Consider the following 15165-nt stretch of genomic DNA (forward strand, 5'->3'; position numbering starts at 1 on the left):
AAGTGCCCTATAATATCCTAAAGTTCCTGTATCTTAGTAAATACTAATTTTATCTATCTAAGCTAATTCTCAAAAATAAACGTCCCCAAGCATACTTACACTAGTAGTCTTTAACAGGCACATACAACCACATATCCGACTTTAATCCATCACTGATTAGAAAAACACAACAAAACAGTTTTCATAAAATCCAGCGCCGAACATTTAGACAACATCGCTGAATTTATGATATCCGTCATTTGACGGTCTTTGATTCATCTAACGATCTCACATAGCTAATATACAAAACATAAAATGAATTATAAAAAAAATACAACAAAATAACGCATGTGACCAAACACAACTACCAAGTCTAAGACCAGGACAAATCAAAGTATCATCGCGCACTATGTCAGAATCAGAAACAAACCTTCTTATCTCAAGAGTATGTTTAACATACATCATTTCTGTTTTGGGAAGTAAGCCTATAAACAATAGTTCTCAAAGTTCACTACTAAGAAGACAAATAACCCCTTCACACACACCCCAATACCATTAAAAAGAAAAGGGTAAAATTAATAAGGGTGTGTTAAAATCGTTTGTATCTGTCTAAACAATTAACTACTTACAGGTATAAGCAAGAAAACAAGGCATATGAGCATAGAACAAGTAGGCTATTAGATGGTAATCAAGAAAGTAAGTATAATCAATGACTTACTGTTAAAAATTCCACCTTGGAGATGTATGCACTGCGCTCTGCCTCGGCCTGCGTTTTTGCTGCTCCATGTCATTCCTTTTCTTCATAATGGAGGAAACTGTTGGACTGTAGTAGTCATTGCTCCTTTGAGATGTTGCACCTTGTGAGTACACCTTCCTCCCTTGCATGAAGCTCTGGTGCTTCTCCAGATTTGAGCCGCGGGCGATGGAGTTTTTTGGGATCGGCCCCCATCTGTTGTAGCTCACACAGCTCTGGCTCCTTCCTACCTGATAGAACCTTCCCTCTCTAGGGCTTGGGTAGTTCCGGCTCTCGGCTGTTTCGGCGGAGTACATGGTGGTTTCTCCTTCGCTGCTGTATTCGTGTGGCAACTCCGGAATCTCAACGGGAGAAGAGCTTGACTGGATGTCAGTCTGGGCTCCGTTGACGGACCCCGTTGATTCTGCATCCAGGATGGGGCTGGAAGGTCCCTCTGGTGGTTTTTGAAGCAGGAAATCCTTGACATAGTTTTGATCGGAGCTCGGTGGCATCATTTTTCTTGATTGCTTAGGTGATGATGCAGCTTTACTAATCCTTGGAGGGAAGTTGATGTCCAAAATCTGGATTTGAGTAGTAGTAGCATCTTTGTTCCTAAATGGGACTGAGGTCAGCATTGGGGACTCGTAAATCTCGGGAGTTGGGATTCCAGGAACATGCGTCGCGCCTTGCCGATCGCCACTTGAGGTCTCTTCTTCGACTTCCACGGTGTGGACAGCTGCTGAACTCGGTCCAGGTTGATCTACTGGTTTGGATGAAGATGGTGTCCCTTCATTCTCACCTTCAGTCGACTTAAAAACGCGCCGCATGGTGAATGATGCACAAGAATGCTCGCTTTTCTGACCTGAGGACATCAACCGGATCAGAGGTAGTTTTGGTTTGTTGAGTTCGTCGAGGTTCCCCTCCCAGTGCTGATTTAGCCAATGACAGATGACGGGTATAGGGATGCCAAATTGCATCTGGGTGTCTTTCTTCCATGAGGACGTTGATGATGATGAAGTTGAAGAGGATTTGGTATTTGGAGAAGTTGCAAGCTTCATAGGATCGCAAACCATGAAGGAGAGATTGCCATGAAAATCAAAACCAGCAGAACCTGGGCTCCATGTTACTCCATCAGTTGATAACTTTATCAGATTGTCGGTAGCTATTACTACCTTTCCTTCACCAACGGCCAACTCCTGTTTATCTGTGTACCCTAAAAGATAAACCATACTTCCCAGCTCCAGATTTGGTTTTGAACAAGTCTTTAAGTAGTGAGGATGCTGCACGGGAGCATTCGACTCACCATCGAAAGCATCGAGGCCCACCATTGTCAGGTCAAGAACAGAGCTTGTAATAAAGAACCTGGATCATATAGATCATCTTAGACAGGAACATCAAATATTGGCAATGCCTCTTTCTTCCTTTTATTTTAAGAAACTAACTCTTATCAACCTCAGCAAATCAAGGAACGGCACAGATAACTCATGCTTATTAATAAAGCCTATTGATTTACTAGTCACATTTGCCATACTTTCAGCATATGACAAACTTAGGAATCCCATCATTATAAGATAAATCTCAGAGTTTAGTGTGCAAACATAAATATAAAAGAGACTAATTAACCAAGCCTTGATGATTGGTAACCATAAGCACGGGGAGGTCGAACACTAATCCAGTCTAATAATCAGTGATAATTACTAAATATAGAAGTGGCATTTACAGTTTAGACATATTACTATAAATCAAAGAAAAGAATGTCTCCTCAAAGAAAATGTCAAGCAGAAGTAATAATTCATTTGTTTGGTGGAACTTATTCATTACAAAACAGTTGCAAACGACAATACCAAGAAGCCGTGGCACCATAATTGTTACTGTTCTTGATGCTATTGCCATCATTACTAAATCATAATTGTTATTACTCTAGATTTTAATTTAACCATACTGTATCTTACCGTTGATCCGTAATGTAAATTAGTCAAATTAGTACAACTTAGAAACAAAACCAGATAAAAACTGATCTTCTGTAGTTAACAACAATGGCGTTTCCTTCGCCAACTTGGGATAAAAGACTCAAAATCTGGTCTCCCTCACATAAAAGCCTAATCCAATATCAACTAGTACATCAACATCCAACTACCCATCCACTTTTTGCACAAATCAAGAAAAAGAAGCATCTCCAATTACCACACAATCACACAGTTCGCCACATAGATAATGTGAATAACTCGATACAACAGAAGATTAAGCATTTCAGATAAAAATCATATAGCTTAAAACTGACCGGTGAGGGAAAAGGGTAGCGGAGAGGCCATTGTGGAGTCGGATCTCGGCGGCTTCAGCGGCGGCTACGGATGGGAGACTGGCGTGGGTGGTGAGCAGCAGATTGCGGTGGATCAGGAAGCCGGTGCCGCCGCCGTTGATTCTCGCCATGGCCGGAGCCTTGCCGGAGAAAATGGCGCCCTTCATTCTCTCCGACTTGCCCCCACCGTTGCAGAAACACCACGACTCCCCCAAAACCCTCATATCTTCCCCTCCCCCCACTAATTCCTTTGCAAGCCAGTTAGCACCCTCGAAAAATAACAAATCTCGGATCCAGAATGTGGAGCCGCATAAGGAGGCCCATTTCTCAGTCCTCAGTCATCTCTCTCTCTCTCTCCAGCTGGCTTTGGTTTAGCAAGGTAGAGTGACTAGGTACTGGAAATGAATTAATTATACGAATGGGGCGAAAAGGGGAATTTATTAGCGGAGAAAATGGTGGGCGAATGGGTCTAGAATCCAAACTCCATTAGAGCACAAAGCAAGCTCGGAATAATGGATATGGAATTTGGGTGCAGGTTAAAAGGAAATAATGGCCTTAATTTTTTTTTTTTTTTTTTTTTTTTGAGTATGACGGCCTTAAATTTAACTATGCTTCAAAATTGAAAAGGGATTTTTAAATCTATTTTTGTGCTTCGCACTTGTTGTGAGCTCGTCTGCACTCAACTCTTCAAATTGTTATAGGGTTCTTTCAAGAAAGAAAAGACAAGAGGCATAAATTTTGGGATATTTTGTAATTTCAACTTTTTATAGTTTTTTTTTTATAAATTATTTTTGCCATTGTATTTTTATTTCATACAGTAACATTTACACACCTGCAATGCACGAATTTTTGTTATATTTCTATATTTATATGAAATTGATACCACCTCAATTATCATATTTATAAATATAATAAAAAATTAAATTTAACTAAATATATTTGAGTTGAATATTTAAAAAATAAAGAAGAATTCACAATAATAATTGATATTATAAAAAAGTAAAAAAAAATCAAAAAGTAAAATTAAATAAAAGGAATTAGAAATAAATTTATTTAAAAAAGATGAGAGAAAATTTTTAAAATTTTAATCTTTAAATAGTTTTTTACTTTTACATTTTAAATCAAATATTTACATAAAATATATCAAATTAATATTCTATTGTGATCTTTAATTTAATATGCATATTAAATATATTGATTTTTTACTTTTACATATTAATTTGATATATTTACATAAAATATATCAAATTAATATTCTATTGTGATCTTTAATTTAATATGCATATTAAATATTTTAAAATTAGTTAGATTTTAGAATTTTAGAAAAAAAAAATAGAATAAAAAATAAAAAGATAAAAATAAATAAAAAGAAAAATATATAATTTATAAACAAACCTTTAGATTTGGTGTAGGTTGTCAGTTGTGGTAGCGCTGATTGGAACCACTATGATCGTAATTGTCTTATTACAAGAGCATCCACATCGGTCGACTCATCCGAGGTGACTCAAATCGATTTTCCGATGAGTCTACTGGTGTAGGCTGCCTCCGACTCAAGGGCGACTCATCCGCCTAAATGAAAGGTGCGTGCAATGCACGCGCCGTATTAATAAAATATATATATATATATATATATATATAATAATCTGATTTTGAAGAGTAACAGTCCTATTGTTGATTTTTTCTTTATTTTATTTTCTTTCACTTTAAACGGCTATTTGACCGTTTTAATTTTTTTTTTTTGTCTTCAACGGCTTTATGCCCTTTTTTTCTAATTTCATCTATATAATCCCCCTCAATCATCTCCCAAAATCATTCCCCCACAATTTAAATTCTCTTCATCCTTCATCTTTTCCATCTCTCAAATTCTTCTACTTATCAAAATGGATCCCAACGACCCAAATGCTCCCGACTATTTTTCGCCAAGTTGGACTGATGAATCTTCCAGCGACTACCATTTTGACTTATCGGCATTCAACTTAGGGGACGAGCCCCAAATGGCCGAGGAGGCGGCGAAAAGTGATGGCTCACAAGGAAAAGGCAGTGGCGGCATCGGAAGTCGGCCAAAAGGGTCATCATTCTTGCACCCTTGAGGAGACGGACCTCATCGCTTGGATTTGGGTAGAGGAGACGAACGACACCATCTGTGGTACCAATAAAAAAGGTGAGCACTATTGAGGCCACATCATCTACCGAGTGAGCGCCATCTTGAGTACCAACCGCTACCACCGCCAAACCAAATTTCACTGGGGGCCGTGTGAGTTCGAAGGTCAAGCTTTGGAAGGCGATTTGGGTCGAGACCAACACAAAGTGGCCATTCGGACACTCCGACGACATGATTTGGGAGAAGGCCCAAACGATCTACGCCTTGCGTAGCAAAGGTGTTGCATTCAAATGGTGGAATGCGTGGAGGATCCTCTAGAAGAACCGAAAGTTCAGGAGCTTTACCTCGATGGAGACGTGAAATCCTTCAAGAGGACAAAGATGAGTGAAAGCGGCGACTTCACCACCTCGGCCTCGGGCAAGGAAAACTCGTCTTCCCGGCTGTTTACCTTATTTTTGGTTGATATTTGCGGATCTTGGGATGCACGTTTGACTATTTGAGCATGCTCTGCGCATATTTGTGTTATTTTATACTTGCTCAATGGCTTTGTGTGTGTTCCTGTTGTTTTGTAGGGTGTCGTGGTGTTTTTGACGTTTCACGAAGCTTTTTGTTGATATGTCTTGGATCTCCCAGCGTTTTGGATGCATTTTGAACGAAAGCTGCAGCCACCGCCGCCTCCGCACCGCCCGCAGCCCACGGCACTCGCTGCCCCGCGTCGTCCGCACTACCTTTTCTGCGTTGGGGGTAGGGGGCGCCGCCGCGTCTTTTTCCGGCAGTTATGTTTTTCGAGTTTAAAACCTATTTTTCTAGGGTTTTCTCCTGACTCTCGCTCCAGCCAGCCCCCAGCTGCGTTTTTACTATGTTTTCTTAGATTTTAATAGAGAGAAACACATTAGGAACTATTGGATTATGCTCGATCGTCGTTTACTTGATTTGATTGTAAGTACTATCTTTTGATTTACTAGTTTCTACAAGCTTCTTGGTTGTTTATTTGCATAGACAAATGAGCATATTAGATAATGGTATTTGATGTTTATTTATGCTTTTGACAATTCCATCGCCTAGTTAACGTAGTTAGATCGTTGTTTAATCCATTGTTGAATTCTCGGTTGGTAGTGTAGTAGATTTCATCAACACGTTCTTTAGGATTAATGGTGATTGGTGTTCTTATGAATTTGGATGCTTGTTCTTCTATCTTGCCTAGATAATTGTTGATTTAATTACTGTTTTCTAGAGTGTTAGATTAGAATCCTAGCTCTTATGCTTTCTTATTGTTTTCTTTGTCTGCTTCCTATCTCTTGCCTAGATAAATTTATATGCTTTATTTTAATTACGCATTAGTTAATCGGAGAGAGAGTGTCAGACCCAAACTTCTTATTAGAGTGTTTAGGTTTATTTCCTATTTTCTGTGCGTAGCATGATCAGAGCCCTGTTTAGCCTTTCTTGAGAGACAACTTGGGTTATCTTATCACACTAGGACGACCTCGTACGATTGCGAGTCAATCCCTTAGGTGTTTTGGGTTGAGTCACCGGCCAATGAAAGACAATGCGGCGAAAGGGGCGGCGAGAGCAGCGAAGGGGAAGGGAAAGGCGAAGGGCTCGACGTCGCAAGGCTCGGAGGCTCCACCCGAATGTAAAGAGTACATGCAAAGTACAAACACCAAGCTCAACAGAATGATCGAGGAGTACGCGACGAAGAATCGCCTCAAGAGGGAGATCCACGAAGATCGTATTTTATTTTTGGATACCTCCAGCATGACACCCGATCAACGAGAAATCCATGCGGCACAGGTGGCGGCAATTCTAGAAAGACAAAGGTGTGGAAATTACCTAGTTTTAAATTTATATAATTTTTAATTATGTCTTTAATTTTTTTATGTAATTTTTAGGATTTTAAATTAATGCAATTTTAATTTCAAGTAATTGTTTTATTTAAGTTGGAGCAATCTAAATTAAATGAAAAATGCATAAATCAAACCTAATGGATATGAGTCACTTGAATGAGCCTTCCCAGTGCAGGTTACTGACTCATAAATGGTTCCCTCTTTAAATGAATCAGTAACTGACTCAAAGAATGTGGATGCTATGAGTAGTCCTAATTGTCCTATTTATTTACATATAATAACATTTGCTTGTGTTGATCGGCTCTTTTAATGGCCGCCTCAATATAAAAGTTGGTATATTAAATTACTAGAAATAATTAATTAATTTTGTTTACAAAACTTACAAATGATCCTAAAATTCTAATTATCTATTATATAATAGGATTAAGCCTTAACCTATGTGGCATATCTAAAATCTCACCATTTCAAAATTTACCATATATAATCTTCATCATTTATTAATTAATTAACTATTACATTCTATATAAAGATTCATTAATCATAATAAATATAATTAATAATAAATAAATATATATATATATATATAATAATAATAATATTAACATTACCTATAATCTAAATTAATAAATTTTATTATTTATTTTTTCTAGATAAAAATTAGATTTACATGTCTGATAAGAAAAAAATTATAATCTATATGCGATAAATTATTTTAATTGAATGTTAGTGATTAGATGTATATTTGTTATTAATTTTATATTTCTCAATAGCGTACATATTATATGTATATGTTGCAATATATTATATTGTATGAATATATATATATATATATATATATCATATTTATATTCTTAATTTTCAATAAAATTAATTTTAAATTAAGTTTGAATTGAGACATGTACGTATATGTAAATTATAAACGGGTCCGGTCATTTATTTACATGTTTGCATAATAAGGCACAAATTCTAGAAACTGGTTACTTTAAAACAAAATCTTATTTTATGTCTATCAATATAATTAAAATTTTATTTTTATTTTTTATAAAATAAATCCATACATTTTATTTATATAGGGAAGAAAAATATATTTTTCATTTCTGCAAACTTTATTTGTTTCTGTTCGTCCAATAATAATAATAATAATAATAATAATAATAATAATAATAATAATAATAATAATAATAATAATAATATCTATTCTATAATACGATTAGGCCTTAGCCTACGTGGCAGGCCTCAAATTCTTTCTTTTCAATCTCAATCTCCAACGTGACATTTTAAAACAAAAGTCACGCCTCCCTCTTCCTCACCCCATCGCCGTCGTCCCTGAATCCGGTCGGCGTCGTCTCCCCCTTCACTGTCTCTCTCTTCTCTCAATCCTTTTATCTCTCTAAAGTCAATTGCACACTCAAATCAAGCCCTAATTCCCCCCTTAAACTGCCCGCCTCTCTCTCCCTCTAAATTCAGGCGTTGCCGCCGTCCTAAGGGCGGCGTTGCTCCGCCTCATCTCTGACTCCCTCTTCCATTCCTTAATTAGTTCTATTTTGTTTCCACTTCTTAAACCCATGAGAATTCTCCATTCGAAGCAATTAATACAAGAGCCCTAAGATTTCTTTTTCCTATAACCCGATGTCGTTCCTTCTTCTAGACTCCGGCGAAATAGTCGCCGCTGAGCTTGCGGTTCGTCCGCCGCCGAGTCACCGCCTGAGCCCTGGAGTTCGTCCACCGTGCCATCGACCCCCACCCCACCGACGACTTCTCTGTTTTGATACTTCCATTTCCTTATCTACCGTTATTCTTCCTACACACCTATGGTAAGTATTAAATTAGTTTCCTAATTTAATAACGTGTTTCACTATTTTAAATATAGAATGATTATTATTTTAGAAAGAACAAATTTTGGAAAGAATTTTGGCATATGCTATCAAGTGTGTTGTGATTGTTGCATGGAAGCAATATGATTTATCAACTCTAATGAGAGGTGAAATATGCAAGGTCCTAAGATCAGGACACGTGGCTTTGCTTGGAATACCAAAGATGAGCAGCAGGGAGCAAAGAAGCTGTGAGAAATAGGCAGAGGAAAAAGTCCAGAGCAGAGCTTACCAGAGCAGAGTTGGCAGAGCAAAGCTTCCAGAACAGAGCTGCCAGAGAAGAGTTGGCAGAGCAGAGCTTCCAGAGTAGAGGGCCAGAGTCAAGTTGCCAGAGTAGAGATGCCATAGTAGAGATGCCAGAGCCAGAGCTAACCAGAGCAGAGATGCCAGAGCAAAGCTTCCAGAGTAGAGCTGCCAGAGCAGAGCTTCCAGAGCATAGCTGCCAGAGCCAGAGCTAACCTGTCGCAGCCCGATATAGCCAGTGATAGCGTATACCAAGTATCGTACGACTAATAAAAGAAATAGTGAAAGAAATAGGAATACATCTTGTTTTAGCGGAAGCAATTGCAAACTTTACTCATTTTAAAGAAGGATTTCAAGACCAAAATAATTACTAGCTTAGGTAAACATGATTAAGCCATTGAAACTTAGCAAGGGTCTGAGAAGTATTTCCCTTATGGGATATTACAGGCATAAGCAAATTAAATAAAGAGTTTCATCAGAGTTATGCAGCGAGATGCGTTACTATATGTGTGAAGACATATAGCAGGGAGTTCAAATTCTTATAGAGTCAAAGCTTATAAAGATAAATATGAGACATAGGAAAGACACAGCCAACTGACAATTCCAACAGCTTTCACCCATCCTCGCGCCAAGCCAGACCTGCACATTTAGAAATACATGCAGGGCTGAGTACCAAAAAGCACTCAGTGGACTCATGCCGGAAATAATTGAAATGTTGCTCTTAGAGCTATATGTCAATCTTGCCCTTTTCAATGCATCAACAGGATTTAACTGAGATTAAAAATACCTGTTCATGTTTTTCTGTCATAAACTCATTTGCATCATCATAACAATATCATTAGTCTGCAGACATTATATATTCACGGTATGTGCCAACTATGAGAACTCATATAATATATATATAAGGTGAAGAGAAGGAGGCCTCCTTCAAATCACCGTGACCGGCCGACTAGAGACGGCTCACGGTCACCTCTGCGCACAAAACCTTTACTGTCATATAAATCAGTCAAAGGCCGATATCTTGCATCATGATCATAATCATGTCTTTCATAGAGGCAACATACCATATCTCATTCTCATCAATAATAAATATGGCAAGTTGACAATTTTCATAATACTCATCAATAATGCTTCAACATGCTTCATTTTCATAAGATTCATCAATAATGCTTCAACATGCTTCATTTTCATAAGAATTTGCATTTGAACTCATTATCATGGTAGCTAGCCATAATAGAGTTAGAATAAAGCCCACCTGTCTCAGGGGTCGATGACGTAATGCTCAGAGTCGTACTAACGCCGGCCGTCACTCGAACCTTTGGTGGCGCACGTGGTTTAGATTGTCATGTGACAAAATAAACTCTAGTTAGAATTTCATCTAACTAATATCTCAATACTTATGCTTTCATCATATGCTTAATCTCATCTTATAACCTATCTACTATTTACCCAATTGGACCTCTCAATTTAATTAGATATCTTATCCAATTAAAAGACTCTCAATCCTAGGTAAATAGCATTCATAAACATCAAATAGTCATTCATACTTTGCAATAATCAATTTCCACATAATACATTTTCACGATTTATCACAATAGTCAAATGACTTAAAAAAATAATCCTATGAACTCGAAATCTTTTTCCTTGTAAGTAAATTCCCAAATATTCACGTAAGCTTGGAAATAAATATAAAATTTTCTAGTAGTATTTTCATGACATAACATGGTGTATTAATCCACCAAAACTTTAAAATCCTCAAAACAATTACAAAGTAGAAATTTTCAGACTCCTACAGTTTATCATTCTGCTCTGCCTCAACTTTAACGAATAAACTGTTTTGACTCAGAAATCTCCTAGATTCGAGACTTACACTGTTGAAAACCTTTCTGCGTCTAGTTTTATTTAAAAAAAGGTAGAGTGAAAAACTCCAAGTGGTTTACGAGATATGGGTGTTTTCCCACAGTCTACCAGATTCGGCAGTTTTGCACGACTGGAAGCTATGATTTTTGAAAAATAGTAAACGTTGGCCAAATGGTTTGAAATTTGGTGTAAATCAGTATAATACATGTATCTTTCTACCATAAAAATTTGGGAGGCTGAATGTTTTTGAAAGTTACTGAAAAGTGTGACTCTAGGGACTGCCTTTCTAAATTTCCGGTGGACATGCGCAGTAAAAGTTTTGCATTTTAAAAAAGTAGTAAAAGAAGTCCAAATGACTTGAAATTTTACCAGCGTCCTCAAGACACATATATCGACACACTGTAAAATTTTGAAGAGTTTTGGACGAGGGAAACCTCGTCGACTGATCAGTCCAGAACGTAAGAAAACTTCTCAAAATGGTTGAAACAACAACATATACACATATCATCATAGATCTATACTTTCATCACCATTCTCATGCATTTTCACACTAATAACTCATCATGCTTCAATTATGCATCAATATACATGCTTATACCACAAGAAAATATATATATAACATAAGAGGAGGATTGAGGTTGCTACCAACAAGATCAATGGAGGTGGAGTAGAAGATGATGCGTAGTATGCTTGGAGCTTGAGCTTGAAGATGAACACTTTAAGAAACCTTAGTTCTTACTATATTTGGTGGAACAAGAAAAAGAAGTGTGGTGGAGTGAGGAGGAGGAGGAGGGCTGCTGAAAATAAAGAAGAATAAGAGAGGGAGGGAGATGAGAGAGAGGTGTGCATGTGCTTGTGAGCTTAAAGTGTGGAGGAATGAGTTGGCTAGTTAGATTAGCCTTTTAGGGGCTCTTTAATGGTGCATGTGATTTCCATTGATGGGAAAGAGAAGAATAATGTGGGAGAGTGAGGAGGGAGCTAGTGCTGCGTAAGGGTGAGAGAGTGAGAGAGAAAGAGTGAGAGAGATTGAGAGAGATAGAGAGAGTGAGAGAGAAAGAGAGATAGGTGTGTATATATATATATATATATATATATACTTGAATAATTATAACTCTTATTTAGTATGTGGGAAAAATATATCTCATGAAAATATATTTATTCATGTGAGGAAAAATTATCTCTATTATGATATATCTAATATCATAATAACAATGCATCAATAAATCATATGTGAATATTCTACCAAGTAAAATATTTATATCACATAGACATTTTAATAAAAATATAGGGCGAAGATAGGTTTCTCAATAAGAGAATTTATAAGACTCGAGAAAATAATATCGCCTCCTATTAAACTCTAAAAATTTCTTATCTCATTTATTCGCCCACGTGCATAATTCCTCTAGCTACTATTTAAAACTCAATTTAAATTCGAGCTAGGGCACAAATAGCTTCTCAAAACACGGGGTGTTACATCCTTACCCCCTTAAAAAAAATTTCGTCCCGAAATTTGAAATCTCACCTTCGGGAAACAATTCTGGATATTTTTCCTTCATTTTATCCTCCAATTCCCAAGTTGCTTCTTCTTGCCCGTGATGTCTCCATTGTATTTTGACTAAGGCAAGTGACTTATTTCTCAATTGTTGGATCTTTCTATCCAACACAGCTTCGGGTCTTTCTTCATATTTCAGGTCTGGTTCAAGAGATATATCCTCTCGATGAATAACATGCTTCGGGTCAAACACGTATTTTCTCAACTGCGACACGTGAAAGACATTGTGAACATTCGCGAAATTTGGAGGTAACGCGAGTCTATAGGCAACAGGGCCTACTTTTTCCAATATGTCGTATGGGCCTATAAATCTAGGCTTGAGCTTTCCTTTTATACCAAATCGGTGAATCCCTCGAGAAGGGGAAACTTTCAAAAAGACTTTACTTCCCACTTCAAACTGAATCTCTGTGCGTCTAGTGTCGGCATAAGATTTTTGGCGATCTTGAGCTTCTTTAATTCGTTGCCGAATTTGTCTCACAGTTGTGATCATTTCTTCCACTGCGTCAGGACCTAACACTTTTCTTTCTCCTACTTCATCCCAATAGAGCGGAGATCTACATTTTCTTCCATAGAGGGCTTCATATGGTGCCATGTTAATAGTCGTTTGGAAACTATTATTGTAGGCAAATTCAATCAGGGGTAACACTTGTTCCCATTGAGCTCCTCTATCTAACACTACAGTCCGAATCATATCTTCCAAAACTTGTATAGTTCTTTCAGACTGTCCATCCGTCTGTGGATGAAAAGCTGTGCTAAAATTCAACTTAGTACCCAATTCCCTGTGTAAGCTCATCCAAAAATGTGAGGTGAATTTTGTATCTCTATCGGAGGTAATCGTCATTGGAACTCCGTGTAAACGTACTATCTCACGAATGTATATTTGAGCTAACTTTTCAGAACCACTTGTGACAGGAATCGGTATGAAGTGAGCAATTTTCGTCAATCTATCTATGATCACCCAAACGGCGGTATTCCCTCTATTCGACTTTGGCAAGGCAGTGACAAAGTCCATGGCAATGTGGTCCCATTTCCACTCTGGGATTTCTAACGGTTGTAATTTGCCATAAGGTCGTTGGTGTAATGCCTTCACTTGCTGACAAGCTAAACATCGTTCTACAAACGAAGCTATGTCTCGCTTCATGCCTTCCCACCAAAATCTTGCTTTTAAATCTTGGTACATCTTTGTACCTCCCGGATGTGCTGCGTAAGGCGTGTCATGAGCTTCGCTCATGATTTCATTTCTTAATTTCTCATCATTGGGTACACAGATTCTTCCCTCAAACATCAATGCATTATCTGCTGCTTCTTGGTATGACTCAAGCTTCTCGGTACGGATTTTCACTCGCAATCTTTCCAATTTCTCATCCTCTCTTTGCATACTAACAATCCTTGATCTTAGATCGGGGGTAACACTGAGTGTCGCCATGATCAAATCTGTGGTTTGCGGTGGAAATACCACTTCCAACCTTAACCTTTCGAATTCCCTAACCAAGTCATTCTCCTTGGTTAGGATACATCCTAACTTGGCTCGTTCCATTCTGCTCAAGGCATCTGCCACGACGTTGGCTTTGCCTGGATGATAATTGATTCCACAATCGTAGTCCTTGACCAATTCTAGCCATCTTCTTTGTCTCATATTCAGATCCTTCTGTTCAAAGAAATATTTGAGACTCTTATGGTCGGTGTAAATTTCACACCTTACTCCATAAAGGTGATGTCTCCAAATTTTCAATGCGTGCACTACTGCTGCTAGCTCTAGGTCATGTGTCGGGTAATTTGCTTCGTGTGGCCTAAGCTGTCGCGAGGCATAAGCTATTACCTTTCCCTCTTGCATCAGTACACAACCTAGTCCTTTCTTTGATGCGTCCGTATAGATAGTGTATTCCTTGTTTGCTTCTGGAACGGCTAGTACTGGGGCGGTGGTCAACCTCTTCTTCAATTCTTGAAAGCTTTGTTCGCATTCGTCTGTCCACAAGAATTTGACTTCTTTCTTGAGCAGATGAGTTATAGGCTTGGCTATTTTGGAGAAATCTTGTATAAAACGACGGTAGTAGCCTGCTAATCCTAGGAAGCTACGAATCTCGTGAGGTGTCGTTGGTGATCTCCATTCTTGCACTGCTTGAACCTTGGCAGGGTCCACTTTGATTCCTGCAGCTGAAATGATGTGGCCTAAGAAATTGACTTCTCGTAGCCAAAACTCACATTTGCTATACTTAGCATAAAGCTTTTCAGCTCTTAGCTTCTCTAGCACAGTTCTAAGGTGCTCTTCATGATCCTTCTCATTCTTCGAGTAAATCAAGATGTCGTCTATGAATACCAACACGAATTGATCCAAATATTCGTGAAACACTCGATTCATGAGATCCATGAATACGGCGGGGGCATTTGTTAATCCAAAAGGCATCACTATGAACTCATAGTGTCCGTATCTCGTGCGGAATGCTGTCTTTGGAATATCCTCAGGTCGTATCCTCAATTGGTGATACCCTGTCCTTAAATCTATCTTTGAGAAAGCGCGTGCTCCTCGAAGTTGATCAAACAAATCGTCTATACGTGGCAAAGGATACTTATTCTTTAGGGTCACCTTGTTTAATTCCCGGTAATCGATACACAATCTTAAACTTCCGTCTTTCTTTTTGACAAACAGGACCGGTGCTCCCCAAGGCGAAACACTGGGTCGAAT

General features: G+C 38.0%; 1 protein-coding gene and 1 long non-coding RNA gene across 2 annotated transcripts; both read right to left on the bottom strand.

Annotated features, from left to right (window-relative positions):
• Nucleotides 1-394: 394 nt before the first annotated feature.
• On the bottom strand, nucleotides 395-3696 carry LOC131006475 (uncharacterized). The gene is made up of 2 exons (XM_057933635.1): nucleotides 2994-3696; nucleotides 395-2074 (listed from the first exon to the last, which is right to left on the bottom strand). The coding sequence occupies exons 1-2, from the start codon at nucleotides 3233-3235 to the stop codon at nucleotides 700-702; spliced, it is 1617 nt and encodes a 538-aa protein (XP_057789618.1). The 5' UTR covers nucleotides 3236-3696; the 3' UTR covers nucleotides 395-699.
• A 5779-nt stretch (nucleotides 3697-9475) lies between these two features.
• LOC131006476 (uncharacterized) lies at nucleotides 9476-11835 on the bottom strand. The gene is made up of 3 exons (XR_009095538.1): nucleotides 11576-11835; nucleotides 10326-10386; nucleotides 9476-9709 (listed from the first exon to the last, which is right to left on the bottom strand). It is a non-coding gene; the product is annotated as an uncharacterized LOC131006476 (long non-coding RNA).
• Between the last annotated feature and the right edge of the window lie 3330 nt (nucleotides 11836-15165).

The sequence above is a fragment of the Salvia miltiorrhiza genome, chromosome 1, assembly GCF_028751815.1.
Source record: "Salvia miltiorrhiza cultivar Shanhuang (shh) chromosome 1, IMPLAD_Smil_shh, whole genome shotgun sequence".
NCBI lineage: Eukaryota > Viridiplantae > Streptophyta > Magnoliopsida > Lamiales > Lamiaceae > Salvia > Salvia miltiorrhiza.

What these genes read in the sequence shown, in the direction of transcription:
- LOC131006475 (XM_057933635.1), bottom strand. Translation starts at nt 3,235, where the DNA reads ATGAGGGTTTTGGGGGAGTCGTGGTGTTTCTGCAACGGTGGGGGCAAG. An exon ending in GCTACCCTTTTCCCTCACCG is followed by an intron (nt 2,075 to 2,993) that starts GTCAGTTTTAAG and finishes TATATGATCCAG; the next exon opens with GTTCTTTATTACAAGCTCTG.